General features: G+C 38.5%; 1 protein-coding gene across 2 annotated transcripts in view; it reads left to right on the top strand.

The window, feature by feature from the left end:
• LOC109044720 (major facilitator superfamily domain-containing protein 6 jef) overlaps positions 1 to 16,275 on the top strand; it is a 49,049-nt gene extending 32,774 nt beyond the window's left edge. For both annotated transcript variants that reach the window (XM_072305857.1, XM_072305858.1), the window contains exons 6-13: positions 830 to 985; positions 2,922 to 3,035; positions 4,212 to 4,308; positions 5,542 to 5,703; positions 6,379 to 6,509; positions 8,257 to 8,428; positions 9,917 to 10,023; positions 10,581 to 16,275. In XM_072305857.1, the coding sequence (XP_072161958.1) occupies positions 830 to 985; positions 2,922 to 3,035; positions 4,212 to 4,308; positions 5,542 to 5,703; positions 6,379 to 6,509; positions 8,257 to 8,428; positions 9,917 to 10,023; positions 10,581 to 10,697 (1,056 nt within the window). In that variant the 3' untranslated portion in view covers positions 10,698 to 16,275. The remainder of the gene's footprint in view (positions 1 to 829; positions 986 to 2,921; positions 3,036 to 4,211; positions 4,309 to 5,541; positions 5,704 to 6,378; positions 6,510 to 8,256; positions 8,429 to 9,916; positions 10,024 to 10,580) is intronic.
• Positions 16,276 to 16,391: the final 116 nt, after the last annotated feature.

Genomic DNA, 16,391 nt, shown 5'->3' with positions numbered 1-16,391 from the left:
GTACTACGAACAGATTACGGTGTGACACATGCGTCGTCGTTTAGAAACAGTCGGTGAAAATCAAAGTTAAAGTTAGCTTCAAGTTTGGTTGCTGTTCTGCACTTTTTTTCTCCTGTTAGCAAAATTAAAAAAATATCAAGCATTTGGCTTTAAAATATGTTTTTCTCGCTCAATTTCTCCAAGTACTTGCAACCCACGCAGTTTCACTCATAGTGAAGTGTCAACTTATTTTCTCTCTATATTGCATCTTTTATATTAGAATAATCCACAAAAAAGGGTGGGAATGCAGAACCACATAAAGTATTTATCCGCTTGAATTTGTTGCATGGTAATCTTAAGAAGTATCGAAAATCATATGCGAAACAACTTCCACTTCATAGAGTTGGGTAATTCAAAAGTCTTTCTTACGGGAAAAGTTAAAATGAATACGAGTCATATCAGACCATAAGAATGCATTTCCACGTGCGGAAATCACCTGTCATAACTTAAACAAAACTCCCCCTCTGTCTTTGAAACTAACTGCGCCACCTTTCAAAAGTCCTTTGAATCGCGATGCTCGAAATAAGTCGAGTAGGCGCGGTTCAATCGGACGTATTTCTACCAAACGGAACTATGTGCATCAAGACATGAGCCCTAAGACCTATGAAAATATATGGAAAACATGGCTCACGTCATAATGCACTTAGTTCCTTTTGGCAGAAATACGTCCAATCACGAGTGGGTTTTGATTTTTGGTGAGCAACAGATTGAATTGACATGCAAGCGCAAGAAGTGTGGCGTTCTCATCTGGTGCTCTGTGACATTTCAATGCGTTTACTTCTGATTCCAGACGAAAATGTTCGCGCAAACTACTCGCGAGATCCCAGAGTGGGTCACAGTTCTGAAACACTTCGCCAATTTGAAGTGCGGTTCCTTTCTCTTCGTCGCCTGGTTCATGGGATTCGGAATTGGCCTCATTTTCACGTTCCTCTTCTGGCATTTACAGGTGCGTACACACATTTTGTCGTTCCCCTGCGGACAGAGGCGGATCCAGAAATTTGGCAACACCCGGATGCCTCCTTTTAAACCCATGCTAAATAATCGATTCTTGTCGAAGCACCTGGCCCCTCTAAATATCGATACATTTCCATAGGTTTAAATGGAAAAATGACAATGTTGCCAATTTGCTGGATCCGCCAATGCCCGCAAACCGATTGTTGAAATTGATAAACAAAGCTATAGACAAAGAGGACATGATGAGTATGGAGCGATCCTATTGGTTAATTTGGGTGGTTCTTATAGACTAAGGGGTAAATGATGGACTAACTAAATGGTGTCTCGTGAGTTGCCGTTAGTTGGTCTATTTCCTACCTCCTTTGTCAATTTCAACCACCCTCTTCCACCAATAGGATCCCTCCATGTCTCTTTTGTGTCTATAGCTTTGTCTATCGATTTCAACAATCGACCCGCAGACGAAGAAACGTAACTCTATTCGAAGGTTGCAAAATTGACTCAAAAAATTCAATTTTTTACAAGAATGTACCTGTGCAATATTCGTCAAAAATTTGTCTGATTTTTGCTCGAAGTCAGATGAAAAACCAGTGACACCTAAGATTAATGAAATGCACGCGGGGAAATTCAGGAATACTGCCGTGCTAAGGAAAAACGCCGTATGAACGAACCTTCAGGCGTTGCCAAATTTTGTTTGATAAAACGTGAATTTTCTGGTAAACTTATGATGTTTTTCCTCCCGATTTTTCAGATAATTTTGTTCGCAATTTTGCCCAGAGATTCTGAAAATTTAAAGGAAAAAGATTCATAACTTCCCTTGAAAATAAACATTTTATCGAAGGAAATTTTGCAACTCTCGAATGTTCATACGGCGTTCTTCCATAGCACGGCAGTAAGCGCGTAGAGCACTGCGCTGCTGCAAGCGAGGCATTCGAAAACGCCTTCAATTATTGCGTATGCAATACGCACATCCAAAGAACACGAATAGTTGCATCCTGGCTCCTTGGTCTTCGGTCCGTGCTTCTAATATGCCAGTAAGCGATTAAGTGATGTCTGATCACTGTTATCTGTTCCTTATGAAAGGAACTATGTCGCACGTAAACCGTATGCACATAGTTCCTTTTAGCACTAATAAGTTTAATTCATTAACTAGTTTTCTTTATATGAAAACTTCTTTCCTTCTTAATATTTCATTCGTGAGAAAATTACTCATCAATTCATGGAAATTTCTCTAATGTTTGAAATATTTAACGAAAATCCCCACGCTCGGGACAATGTGAAACTATCTAAAGTGAGCTTGCTGATAAATTCGATTATTTTTAAGAAGTAGAAACTGCACATAATGTCATGCTGAGGAAAACAACGTATGTACATTCGAGCGATGCCGAATTCACCCCAATAAAAAATTAAATTATGAGAACAGTCATGCATTTTTATTTCTTGATATATTCATACACTTTACATGAAATTACGATAAAAACAATTTGAAAAATCTGAAGAATAATACCCATGCATTCCGCCGGAAATTTGGGATTCGTCAAATAAAATTTACACGGAGAAAAAAACTTCCTTGAGGTCATATGAATCTCTGAAGTTTTCGAATCACGTATCTGAAAACTTGAGGCCCAGCTGCCGAAGTTGAGGTCAGACAATTGAAGTACTCCGGTACATACCGAGGTGCCTCGATGTCTGACCCGAACTTCGGCAGTTGGACCTCAAGTTTTCGGCTGCGAGATCAGAAAATTTCAGAGATCCATATGACCTCAACTTCGGGTCCCATGCACGAAGTTTTTTTCTCCGTGTAGCAGCTTCTGAAGGCTCATACGGAGTTTTTTGTAAGCACGGCAGCATTACTCACAGGGATTTTACCTGATTGTTTCGGAATATACTAATCTCAATATGAAATGCGTTTTCCTTCATCTACATTTCAGGATTTTGGAGGGACCCCAACATTATTCGGTGTGGCTTCTGTGATAAACCACATTTCGGAGATATTCGCTTACTTCTTCAGCTTTAAATTGATTAGGCAGATGGGTCACGTGAAAGTAAGTCACCTAATATTCCTTTATATCATATAAGTCATTGCTCGCAAATCTATATGCACTGAAAAAAAAATCTCGGTGTATTTACTAAGAAAAGGGTAAAATTACCAAGAATTTAGGGTTCTATTTGATCCCAGTTTTTTCTTGGTAAAATTACCATTTATGGAATTGGTAATTTTACCGAAAAATCTCGGTAAAATTATTGACTTTCTCGGTAATTTTACTGGACCCGGTAAAAACGCAAATATTTTTTATCGACTGTGTAGAATTACCGAGATAAAATGGCAAAGTTACCAGGAATTAATTACCGATAAAAGTGGTATTCTTACCTGAAAAAATAGTAAAATACCGGTTTTTAGATAAGCTTACCAGTCTATTTTGGTTAATTACCATATTGGTAAAAAAGTGAGATGGTAAGGTACCAACGGACCTTGGTAAAAACGCCGAGAATTTTTTTTCAGTGTGTTCCGATTCAGAGGCCTCTACTCTGCCCATCAATGTTAAGCAGCTTTATTCCTTACATTAACAGAAGTAATTCTTTCGCAGATTTTGGACTTTCATAATACCACTCAAGTTCGAACTTCATGATTAGCCGTTCATTGCGTTGCATAGCGTTGCATGAAAGCAACACATGCTTTTCAGCTTTACTTTTATGCTGGAGTATTAAATTGAATCAAAGCAAGAAATGATTTTTGGGGAGCATTATAAGTCTGATCTCCTAACTTAAATAAAAATTACAAAAATCGATTCCAACTGACTCTATTGTCGAAAAAATACTGTACAATGTAGATTTTCTCTCCAATATCAATGATTAGCTCATGCAACAAAGGGTTAACATTCTGCACTCTGTTTTAAAACATTTCCCGGTGCCCTACTTATGACCATGTATGGAATCGATTAATTTAAATGTTTTTATTCGAAGTTTTTATTAGGCCAACTTTGTGACAGCACTTGTGAGTGGGAAGTTGCCGTGGGCGCAGTAGGGGATATTGCATGCCTTTATATTCCTCCCCATTAAAAAAGTCATTTACTTTGCACACATACTGCCTATAAAACATTTTAATTGAGTATCAACGTGTTTCTCTCCGTGTTCCGAAAAATTATTTGTCAAATAATTCAAATCTCACGCGCGTATTTTTATTCTATTTACCAGTTTATTTTAAATTCCTTTGTTTGCAGGTCCTATGTCTTGGTTTGGGAGGGAACATAGTTAGATTCCTTTACATCTCTTGGCTAAAAGACCCTTGGTGGGTTCTACCTTTCGAATTCATTCAGGGTAAGTACGTTACTATACCGCCGGTTTCATAGCGCAGTAGATCCATTTTGCGAAAAATATTCGTTAAGGCGTTAAAATTTGGGAAAATCGACCTCTGTTAAGCTTCTTTTGAAGCCATTCTCCCGCAAAATCTAACCGTTTATACGAACCTAAGGCTCAAGTCTACCAATAATCCACGAAAATCATGTTAAAATGTTCACTTGTTCACATCTGATTATGCCAGGAGGCAATGCAGGAAACGTTACAGTTTTTAGGCTATTTTTTGTTAGGTGGATTTTCTTGGGGACCTCGGTAATACAACTTTGAACTTAAAGGGGTGGCCAACTAAGAGTTAATTATTAAAATTGATTAAAAAATAAAATAAAAAAATTACAAACTTTAATATGTATATAAATAGCCCCAGCACTTAACATCATTTGCTCTTTAGTAACACGAGTTATTTTTCCATTCAGTCACTCGTTTAATTTCATAAACATATCAGTGTTCATAATGTTAAGATGCATAGCATTGAGTGTAGTAACTATTATGATAATTAGATGATCCTCTAACTCAAACTATGCTTTTATTGGAATAGTCCGAACAATTCCACAACTAATTTCATACGAGAATAACTTGATTATAATTTTAATTACCGTAATGGAGATGTTGCATGTGTGAGGGATTTGCGATTTGACCATTGATTCTTATGCAAAAGTTCGCGAGAAACACGATGGTGCCACTGGTTTTCTCTGAAATCATCTCCCAAGCTCAAAAAAAGCTCTGAAGTTGAGGCTAAAATGGAGGGGATATCCCACCCTACCCTGAGAGTCCACCTCTACATCAAGACAAACTCTCCATGCAAAGGTAGGGAGCAAATACATTAGCAGGGTTGCCGTGTTTTCAGTTTTTGAGTCCCCAGATAAAGTGGCAGCCCTGCTAATGTATTTGCTCCCTATCTTTGCACGGAGAGTTTGTTTTGATGTAGAGGTGGATTCTCAGGGTAGGGTGGGATATCCCCTCCATTTTGGCCTCACTTTGAGAGCTTTTCTTGAGCTCGGGAGATGATTTCAGAGAAAACCAGAGGCACCATCGTGTTTCTCGCGAACTTTTACCGAAGAATCAACGGTCAAATCGCAAATCCCTTCACACTTGCAACATCTCCATTATGATTACCAGAACAAGTCAATTTCATAATTCAAATGGCGTCCCCTTAAATCGTTTCTTTGTGAATTTAAAATGAGATTCTGTCGGCAGGAATCACCCATGCGGCTGTGTGGGCCGCCTGCTGCTCGTACATCGCTCACAACACACCGCCTCAACTTCGTGGCTCCGCCCAAGGCGTGCTCCAAGGCCTCCACCACGGACTGGGTCGTGGTTGCGGAGCCGTTTTCGGTGGCATCTTCGTCACATACTACGGTTAGTTTACCTGTAGTGTTTGGAATGAGGACATCAGCGGGCTGATTATTGAAATTGAGAGACAAAGTAATAGACAAAGAAGACATAGGGAGTATGGAGCGATCCTATTGGTTGAAAAAGGGTGGTTCGTATAGACAATGGGATAAAATGATGGACTAACTGTAGGGTCTCTCGTGGGTTGCCGTTAGTTAGTCTATTAACTACCTTATTTTTCCATTGCAACCACACGCATCCACCAACAGGATACCTCCATATATCTTATGTCTTTTTTGTCTAATGCTTTGTCGATCAATTTCAATAATCGGCCCGCAGGAGGGATAAGAACCTAGCCAAGATAATGAGCAATGCTGCTTCGTAAAAATTAAAAACATTGTGCAAACACATTTACCCTGACGAACATATTTGAGGAAACTGCAATGGAGAATTTGCATGCAATTTTTTTATTGCTGCGTTTGAAAGTGCTCAGAGAGCTGATTTCCCAGTATTTTTTATAATTTTTTTCTGATGTGGGAAATAGTATGAAAATAGATTTAAAAGTGAGAAAATGCACCGCTTAGTGATGTTATCTGGCGGCATTTCCCATTTAAACACACGTATTTTAGTAGATTAGATGATTTTGACATATCTTCTCCAATAATTGTTTACTGTTTACTATAAGAATAACTTGGATTTCAGGCACGACTGCAACTTTCCGGGCTTACGGTGTCTTGTGTATGCTCGTTTTAGCTGGTTTCATATTCATCAACTTCTATCGAAAAGATCTTGGTTTCTTATCCGACATTCCTGTCACGGAAGACCCACATCAGGTACGAATTTTGGTCTTGAGTTACACGAATTTCTATTTAAATACTAATTAAATGAGGATTTTTTATCCAAATTTCCAAGTACCGTGGTAAAATTTGACGTAAGACATACTTACATACTTACATGAAAGCCACTTTCACAGCCTTCTCTGGCGCTCTGCGACACCTATAGCTGCCCAAGTCCCATTTCCTCCCAAAATCCTTCGGAGAGATCACCGAAAAAAAGTGGAGTTGGTTTAACATTCTGGATGCAACCACATTAAAACAAATAAAGTAAAATGATTAAATTAATATACAGTTTAAATTTAAATTAAAAATTAGGCAATTAATCGGTTTAATTATTCGGTCATAAATACCAGTGAAATTTCACTTGTTTTTTCGGTGTTGGCACTTCCTCATTAAAGCCCCATAACGTAACCTCCTCTTACGTCAAACATTTTCATAAAATGAAGTTTGGAAATTGACTCTTCAGAGAATATGAGTATTTTAAACGTGGGAGCTCTAGAGCATTTCTAAAGTTTTCTGTCTGTTTTTTAATGAGAAAACTTTGCACTTAATGAACCACTAGACAAGGTACACCTTGCCCAACGCCTAGTTATTTGCAACATCGCAATTAAGAAATGTCCTTTCTGCACATAGCGCTTCAATTACAACGATTAAAGCGTGCACCGTGCCATGCGCGCAATGCGAGAAGTATTCATGCAGTATCTGGTAGGCGCTGATATGCGTGTCGCACCGACCGCACTATTTGGCGCAATGCACGAAGTATTCTTAGAGTCTTGCAGGCGCTAATATGCGTTCATTGCCGGCTGCACTGTGTTTGCCGCATCATTCGAACTATCGCGTTAGAATATTCGCAGCATCGAATAATGGGGCTTGAAAGGCCCATATCGTGTTGTGCCCTATGAGCATTTCAACGTTGCCTAATTTCTCTGGATAAAATATTTGTTCAGAGAAAAGTTAGGAAAGTTCACTACAATCTTCACTTTTTTTTTAGATTGAATGGGCTATCGAACAAAGTACTAATTTAAGCACTCTGATACACGATTCTTCACCAGAATTTCGCGTAGAATTTGATTCGCGCGACAAAAACTACTGAAATCAACTTCTAACTAAGATATTGCCGTTTATAATATTCACATTGATTACGGGAGATTCGAATTGCCCGGTCACAAGAAGCGCAATACTCTACATAAGTGAAATCGCGCCTCACAACGATTTTGCATGGCAGGCTTCTGAGTTGGGTTCTGAGTCGTTCCTTTCCCACCCTCTCTTGTTCAAAGTGTGAATAATGTGCTCTAGCTTTTCCAAAAGCGTCAAGATTGAGGCTGTCATACTTTTGTATCGCACAGACTGCCATGGTAACGTTTATTGTTATTAACGCTAACATTATTGACGTTGTGCGATTTGACTTATGTAGACCATTGCGTTTTCATGAGCGAGACTTTTGACTTTTGAGCCTGCATCAGAATGCTTAACCTCCCTCCTGTGTATGTCGGCCTCTTGTGGTGTAGTGGTTGTAATGCTGGCCGAGAGGTCCCGGGTTCAATTCCCGGCCAGGTGACCCGAGATTGATGGTCTCGGGCAATGGTCACCTGGGGCTGGGGTAATCAGCGTGGGATTAGCCGCCTCCCCCCCCCCCCCCAAAAAAAAAAGAACTTCGTACCTTGTCTGGTGATCTATTCTCAACGTGTCTAAAGCTCACTCTCCGATCCACAAAAAAGGTCCTGAAATTCATGATTCGTTTCAGGTGGCCGAAGAAACGGCCCATCTGGCGCCGCACGGGGTTCCGAGCAATCCAATACCGCGGGCGTTGTCCAGTCAACGTCTGCACGAGCTGGGCGGCCAAGATCAACAAGCCTACAACAACGCCACCTACGGCACAACTGGCGGGAACCTGGACATTCCTGGGGGACAAGGAGGTAATTGAGATCAGTCATTTCATGTGCCCAACAGAAACCAAAACGGCTAAAATAAGGGACAGGCAAAACCCTGGAGAACAATCTAGCCTGTCGCACAGTGACCTTGCACGCTACAGCTGCGGGCTGATTGTTGAAATTGATAGACAATTAGAACGCGATCGCAAACACAAATTTTAGGATTCAACTTACAAAAGTTGAAAGTGAGAAAATTCTTGAAAATTTCACTTTCCATCGCCATTTGGTAAAAATCACACGAATAAAAAAATCCATCACCAAAAACCCGTTCCTTCAAATTTCTCAATTGACTTTTGAGGCTATGTTTACATGTTGAACCAATTGACATCGATACAATCTCACCTGTTCGATCGAATACGATCCATAAAGATATGTCCTAACGTCAGAGGAGCGACAGACTGAGCAAAATGACCAAGAAAAGACGCCAGCGGGTCGATTATTGAAATTTATTGACAAAGCTATAGACAAAGAGGAAAAAAGGGATATGGAGGGATTCTATTGGTGGAGGCGGGGCGGTTGCAATGGACAAAGAAAGGTAGATAATAGACTAACTAACGGCAACCCTCGTGAGACCCTACAGTTAGTCCATCATTTTCTCCCTAAGTCTATGAGAACGAACCATTTCAACCAGTAGGATCGCTCCATACTCCCTATGTCTTCTTTGTCTATAGCTTTGTCTGTCAATTTCAACAATCAGCCCGCAGAGCTTGTAAATACGATGGAATCACATTTCGATGGCGGAACTGCAGAGATGCGTATCCCAGATTGCGACGTTGCAGATTACCCTTTATATACTTCATTTTTTAATTTGAAAACGTCTCAATGGAAATTCCTTAAAACTTCCGTGATTTTTCTTCTCTGTGCGAAGAAAAATACTCTGTGAAAATTTCAAGGAATGATATTGGTTTTTTCTCTTTAAAAAAAACTACAATTAGAACGGAGATTGTTAAACACCGAGTTACGACGTGGTCTCGTAGTTTCACCGTCAGTTTGCTCATTTTCATCTTATGCGGGAATAAGGGTCGTAAACCTGACTTCTACGCGGCCCCTTTCATAAGCACTCATTGAGGAGTATCGCAGATGAGAGGTGTAGTTGGTACTTTTTGAAATATTTCAGATTACAGTCATTCCTAGTAGAACTCATCACAGTGTATACTGTATACTTCGTCAGGAAAATTGAACGATAGAATACTCATTTTTCACCTGATCATTTGGCTCAAAATTCATTTAACTCAAAAGCATTGTAAAATGTTAATCTTGATCGTGCTATTTTTGAAATCCCGAACATGTACGTATAATTTAGACTGATCATTCGTATGCCCATCAGTTCAATTACACTTACGAACGTTATAAATGTTCAAAAAAGTGTCATTCGTGCATGAAAAGAACCTTTTCATCTCCATTTCCTTTAGAGTTGAGAAAGCTCATTCTATGGGTTAGTAAATATGAAGTTTTTTTGCCCTTATTTTCCAGGCTACAGCACGAATCCATTCAGAACAGGAAATGATACAGGAGGTGGATACACGAACTATGGACAATCATATAGAACCGCCCCCGAAAAAATACAAAATCAGTTTCAGGTAAGACACTCAATTCCTTATGCATAATATTATATGATCATGACGTCACAGTTTTATTGGTGGGACTTTTTATTAGCTTACGCAACTCGTCCGGCATTTTGAGAGAGTTTTTTGTTGCACTTCCGAAAACATCATTTGATATTTTAATGAAATACCTACATGAAGGTCACTTTACAGCACTCCTTCAATCTCTATGGCACCTAAACACCGCGTCATCGTGTCCTATCGGACCATAACCCCTTCTACATATAATTCAATACCATCCCTTAACCTATCATTAGGCACCTCCCAGGAGGAATCCAATCTAGGACCTTCTTCAACACCTGTTTTTTTTATCATTGATTAAGTTCAGAGAATGCTAAGAGACAGGTTTCAATAAAATATTCTCTCAAGAAATGAAATCAGAGTGGGAGTTTTGAAATAGCACAATCGAGATGTGTGTTTTTTCGTAGGATCATAGATGGTTTTTAATCTTCACTCCATGCATTTTCAGTTCTTGACATGATAGACTTTATTTGATATCAATACATATTTTGATGCTAATTTTTCTTTTCTAGCAATACAATGAAATTCTATCTCGCTCTGATGACAAAGTGGTGGACAGTGTGGCCAAACCTTTGACAAATGTGTTCGCTCAGCAACCAGTAGATGCACCTCGAATTTACGACTGGTGAAAATTTACGACCGATTCCTATTAAGTCCAGGTTAACAACTATTAGAAAAGTGATATTGGGGGTGAATTTCTTTTAGAAGCCCAATATCTTTCAATCGTTCAGAAAGAACTTCATTACCTCCAACTGTCTCCAAGTATAAGACCCTTGGTGATAACAAACCATAATTCATCAAAATGAGATTAGTGTCACGTGGATAGTAGTAATTGCAAAAAAGTTTGAAATCTTTACCGTAATCTAGTAGTTGACAATACTCTCTTCAAGCAGATTTTTTAATTACAGCAAGCAAGTAATTACTCATTCCAATGGCTGAATCTATTCTGTCAGTCCAAGTAGAACTTAATACAAAGTAGTAGGATCGGAGATATTTAAAAATAAATTGTAGGAGAAAAAGTCATTATTTCCCTTTGACGTAAATCAGACACATTTGCGCTCATCATCATTTTTAGGGAATGTAATAAGCCCTTTAAAAATGTCTCTCTTTCATAATTGTAGCAATGGCCCTGACTTAGGTACTCTAAAAATCTCGTACTGACAATGAGCCCCTTCACCGACTGCCGGCCGTTTTTAGTCTAAAGACTGACCCTCATACGGGAATAGACATGCTGACTATTATTCACTCCACAAGGCTGAGCATGCTGTGTCAGCTTACTAGAAAAAAGTGATGGATAGAGTTGTTCATGGCGGTTTTATTCTATCATTTTTTTAAATTGCATTCATTTGCAGTAGATATTTTCTCTATATATATATTAAGTATCCGTGGCGAGGCGTGAATGATTGATATCGATATGTACCATTTGAAGCTGTGGTAGAGGATCGATTATTACTATCGATCCTATTCCATGAGTTTAAATGACAGATTAATCGATATATCGCAAAGTGCGCCACGCCACTGTTAAGTATCATTGGATGTAATATTTTTGTGGCGTTATTTGTGAAGATGTATATTTGTTCGCTTCCAGCTCTTTCTCTCCTCCTTCCTTTCGTCTCTCTCTCTCTCTCTCCCTCCTTTGATATTCAAATGTTTTGATGTTTCCTTTTTTAGGTGTTTTTTCCCGGTTCTTTTATTGCGTCCAAAATGCCTAAGATATGCGTATTTGCGTTTCTTTAAATCCGCAGTTATCACATTAGAATACCATCGCACCGTTTCCTTGCACAATCCTCTCCTCAGTTTTTAAAGCACGTTCGTTTTATAATTGTATATGAATCAGTCATTTTTCCTTTTTTATGAGAGAATATTTTGTAAATATCATTTTGTTGAATAAGTGTGCTGTGATGTCACGCATACATGGATGATTTTTTTCCTAGAGACAAATAAGTTGAATTACTTTTCTCATCCTCTGTATTAAAAGCCAAAAATGTAAAGCTTTTACGGGAGTGAATTGAGGAACATGACAAGCTCAACATACAGGAAAAGTTTAGAATTTAGACTGAGAATTACCTTAAAGCTCAACATACAGGAAAAGTTTAGAATTTAGACTGAGAATTACCTTAATTATCGCTCTGATGTAGTTCGCATAAGATCTTGGAGCAATCCACTTAATACGTTTCGGGTGCATAATCTCGTAAAAATATCTCAAAAACACATTAATGACTTTATAGCGAGATACGAGCGTTTTAATGTACTTTCCGAGGAGGAAAAACCGTTTTTAAGATTAATATTTTAATTTATCAGCATGTAACGTAAGCAAACAAATTACGGCATTAGCGTCTTCTAAGATTTACGTCAACCCGATATTAGGCGTAAGTGCGAATTGTTCGGAATATCGCAGTTTCAGCATAATTTCTTTCATGCTTTCATGTAAAAGTCAATGACAAAAATGCACCGAAATATCAAAATTACCTGTTCGTTCCACGAGGGATAACTACGCATCGCGTGGCAAAATCGTGCACTGCCCGTGTTTCTTTATATTTATTTTGGTCCACCACTAACAACGATCGTTACAAAACAGTTCAGCAGTTCAAAGTAGACTGGAGAAAATATGGGAGGAAAAAAGTTTGGAGCAATTTGTAAATAAGCGCCGTGTTGACGCGCGTGCAACTATTCTAACGTTGCTGCATATTTTCTGCCTATCCGTTTGATTTGAAGGCATTTTAACGAGACGAGTGCAAGTGATTCCATTCCATACAGAATTCGGACTCGTAACCAAAATTCCTGATTTCAGAGTCGAGCATAGGCAAGGTACCCCTGTTAAATTCGCAGCTTTTCTTTCCTATCCGCCTGCTACTTTTTTAGCACTTGCTTTCGCTTACTTTTGTACCCGCATAGATACATGAAACGCTCGCTTACGAACCTGTAAATACTGCTACATTGATCTCGTCTCATTCTCGGTATGAGTGAGCTTAACTGTAAGTAAAAGAACAAATAACTTGTTAATTAATTTATAAAGCTGTTGTACTTTTGTTTTGTTTTAAATTTTTATGGAAATGATACAAATTTTCAAGTCTACAACAAGAGGCAAGAGACCCTCCAATGGCCGCTTAGCGACAGGTAAAAACTTTTACTTTCGTGGATTCAACACTTCCTTGTGGACAGTTGTATGGTAGCAACCCTGCCGTGCTAAGGAAGAACGCCGTATGAGCCTTCAGACGTTGCTAAGTTTCCTTCGATAAAAACCGAATTTACTGGGAAAATTCCGAAAATTAATTTGGAAAATTTTCAGGCAATTTTGTATGCAATTTAATCTAATATCTGAAAATTTCAAAGAAAAATATGCATGAATGTCGTCAAAAATACATCTTTTATCGAGGGAAATTTGGCAACTCTCGAATGTTCATACGGCGTTCTTCCCTAAGCACGGCAGAATTGTCATCTCACCTACTAGGTGGACGATGAGCTTCGGGTGACGTGATGAGCCAAACAAGTTTACCAAATTTCGGTAAAATTGCCAAAGAAAATACCCAACACGTTGCTCGACATCCACAAAGTAGGTACGTTAAAAGATAAAAGATGGGGTACCGAAAGTAAAAGCTTCCACCATTGCCAAGATACCTCTGGAGGGTCTCCTGTCTCTGTCTACAACACGAGAGGATAATTCAGGTGTGCGTATAAGATCCAAGAGAATATCAAAGGTTAAACTACCGGATTATGTGTCTCGTTTGAAGCGTTTAGAAATCTCCGCGCCCGCTACAATATTTTGAAAGAGGACCGATCTATATCATTTCTTGAAATTTTCATAAAGTTTACTTTGCATAGAGGTAAAAAACACGGAAGTTTTCAAGAATGGACGTCGAGTTGTTTTCCATTTAAAAAATAAAGTATAGCAGGAAGTCTACAACGTCTCAAACCGAGCTACAAGGTCTGGTACTTCACCGCCGATATCACTGTAATTCCCGGCATTGTTCGGAATTTTAAAATTTCTTGATTTGCATAGTGCAAGGTCCAGCCCTGCAGCCTGATTGTTGAAATTTTTTGCTTGTTGACTGGACCAAGACAAGACTAAGGTGGAATGAAGTTACAAAGTTAATCTGTTTTGTCAATGCCCCCGTCAGATGAAATTGATGAAAAAATGAGGGCATCTCTTGATTTGCCCATGTCGTCGATTCCACCCGACATAGGCATTACAAAAAAAATGATTGACGATACAATTTCAATAATAGTAATACATAATCCGGCTTCAGGTACAGCATGACTCTGTATAATTTGCTCTCAATCATGTTTTATCCAGAAGAATGTCGGGAACCAGTGGCGTGGCGTGAATGATCGATTATCGATATCTCGCCATTTGAAACTATTGTAAAGAATCGATTACTAGGGTGTTCGCTGTGAACACCCTGATGATCGATCTTTTTTCATAGGTTTGAGTGGCATATCTATCGATATATCGCAAAGCACGCCACGCCACTGTAGGGAACGGATTGTTTTCATGTACCTAGATATCAGAAAAAGTACCTATAAACTCTCCTGAATTCATATTCCTCTTCCTCCTTTTTAGGAAAACTAATTTTATTATTTTTCTAAGCAAAAATTTGCGATAGCATCGTTTTTTTTACACGTTCTTTTGACATTCCCGAATGAACAAATAGATAGAGCAATGGAGCCTTTAAGAATAATTTTTCTCTCTTGATTTCGAGGTTTTAGGAAATTGAGAAATAATCCATGAAAAGGTGAACCACTGAGTAAAAAAAACTATTCCAAGGTTATTTAACGGCCTAAAATACCAAAGGATGTCTCTTGAGCAGAGACCGACGTTCTAAAACCGTACAGGTTGGTGAGTCGCTTGTGCAGTTTACAACTGCAGGCTATTCTACGACTCTGTACTTTAATTTAGGTACATTTGCGCTTAAGATGAAGGTACCAAGAACTCTTAACCTACTTTTGAGGTTGTGTCCTCTACTGCGTGTTATACTCATAGGTTCTTGCAGGGTCCGTCACAGCTTGTAAACTGCAGCTGTTAAATGAGAGGTTACTTATCGGTGTAATTTTGTAAGATTGCAATAATCGCCATAATTCAAGTGCACGAACAAGTAGAATTAAAGGTAAGGATTAGCCACACAAAATAGTAAAGTAAGGCAATATCTATTTACAGTATGATATGGTATAAATGGTATATAGAGGTTAAATTTAAGAGTGCATCCTCTTAAACTTCCTCTTGAAAATCTCTGAGTTAGTTTCACGCAATTTTTTTGCAGGAAGGAAAATATTTTTTTTCGGAAAGGAAATCGCAATGTTTAGCTTGGACTGTTTTAATTTGAACATTTTATTGTTTAAAGTCATTACTTGACAGTATTATTAATTACCTATTCTAAAAATACAATTAATACTACTTTTGAATCTACCAAAATTCGCAATTTAAGTCCATTCAACATGTGAGACAGAATTTAACACATCATTTAAAAAAAAGGGAAGCCGACATACCCTCCATCTCTAGTCTTTATACCCTTTGAAAATAATTCAGAAGGTATTTATGCAAGGAGGCGTTATCCCTTTAGAGGCGATTTTGCAATTTGCTAACACTATTTTTCCTCCATTTAAATACATTGAAAATATCGGTATTAGGTGAGGCAAACTTCCTCACCAAGGATCGATTGTTTTACATACATTTAAATGGAGGAGAAGCGGTGTTGCCAACTTTCAACAATCGCCACTTGACAACCAAAGCTCGCCCTTTATGTTCTCTGGAGCACAATAGGGATTTCTATGGCAATGGCTTCTCTTGATATCATATGTATATGGACAGGGTAAAATGACCCTCTCCCTTCTTGAAGACGGTTGTTAACTTTTTGTAACTCAGTACCCCATCTCCGTTGAGACCTCCCTGTCCCATAAATTTTGATGTTACATTTGTTGTACCCTTTTCTCCCGTGTTACGTGCGCATTTTGGTAGTATGCTGTGCAGAGATGGAGATACCTCTTGTGTTAGGAATACTTGAAACTACTTTGTAAAAATAAATTGTGCTGTTGGAGTGACAGTTTGAGTGCGGAAGCTGATTACTTGAGACATATCATTTTATGCCTATTGGATTACAAAAATAATTTACAGGATAGAATTTTTATTTCGTCTTATGTAATTTAAGCAAGTTTTTTGTTGTCCAATTGTGAACAATAAACGTAAATAAAATTATTATTATTATTACTGAATCTCACGAGTTTTGCTTTATTTACAGACCACCACATTTTTGGAGGGAGAGATTTATCACGATCACTCTTACTTCAAATCAGTCACATCTCTTGTCAGATTTTGACACGGAACTCCC

This window comes from Bemisia tabaci, unplaced genomic scaffold (genome assembly GCF_918797505.1).
Source record: "Bemisia tabaci unplaced genomic scaffold, PGI_BMITA_v3".
Taxonomy (NCBI): Eukaryota; Metazoa; Arthropoda; class Insecta; order Hemiptera; family Aleyrodidae; genus Bemisia; species Bemisia tabaci.
This window is presented reverse-complemented; position numbering and strand designations above follow the sequence as displayed.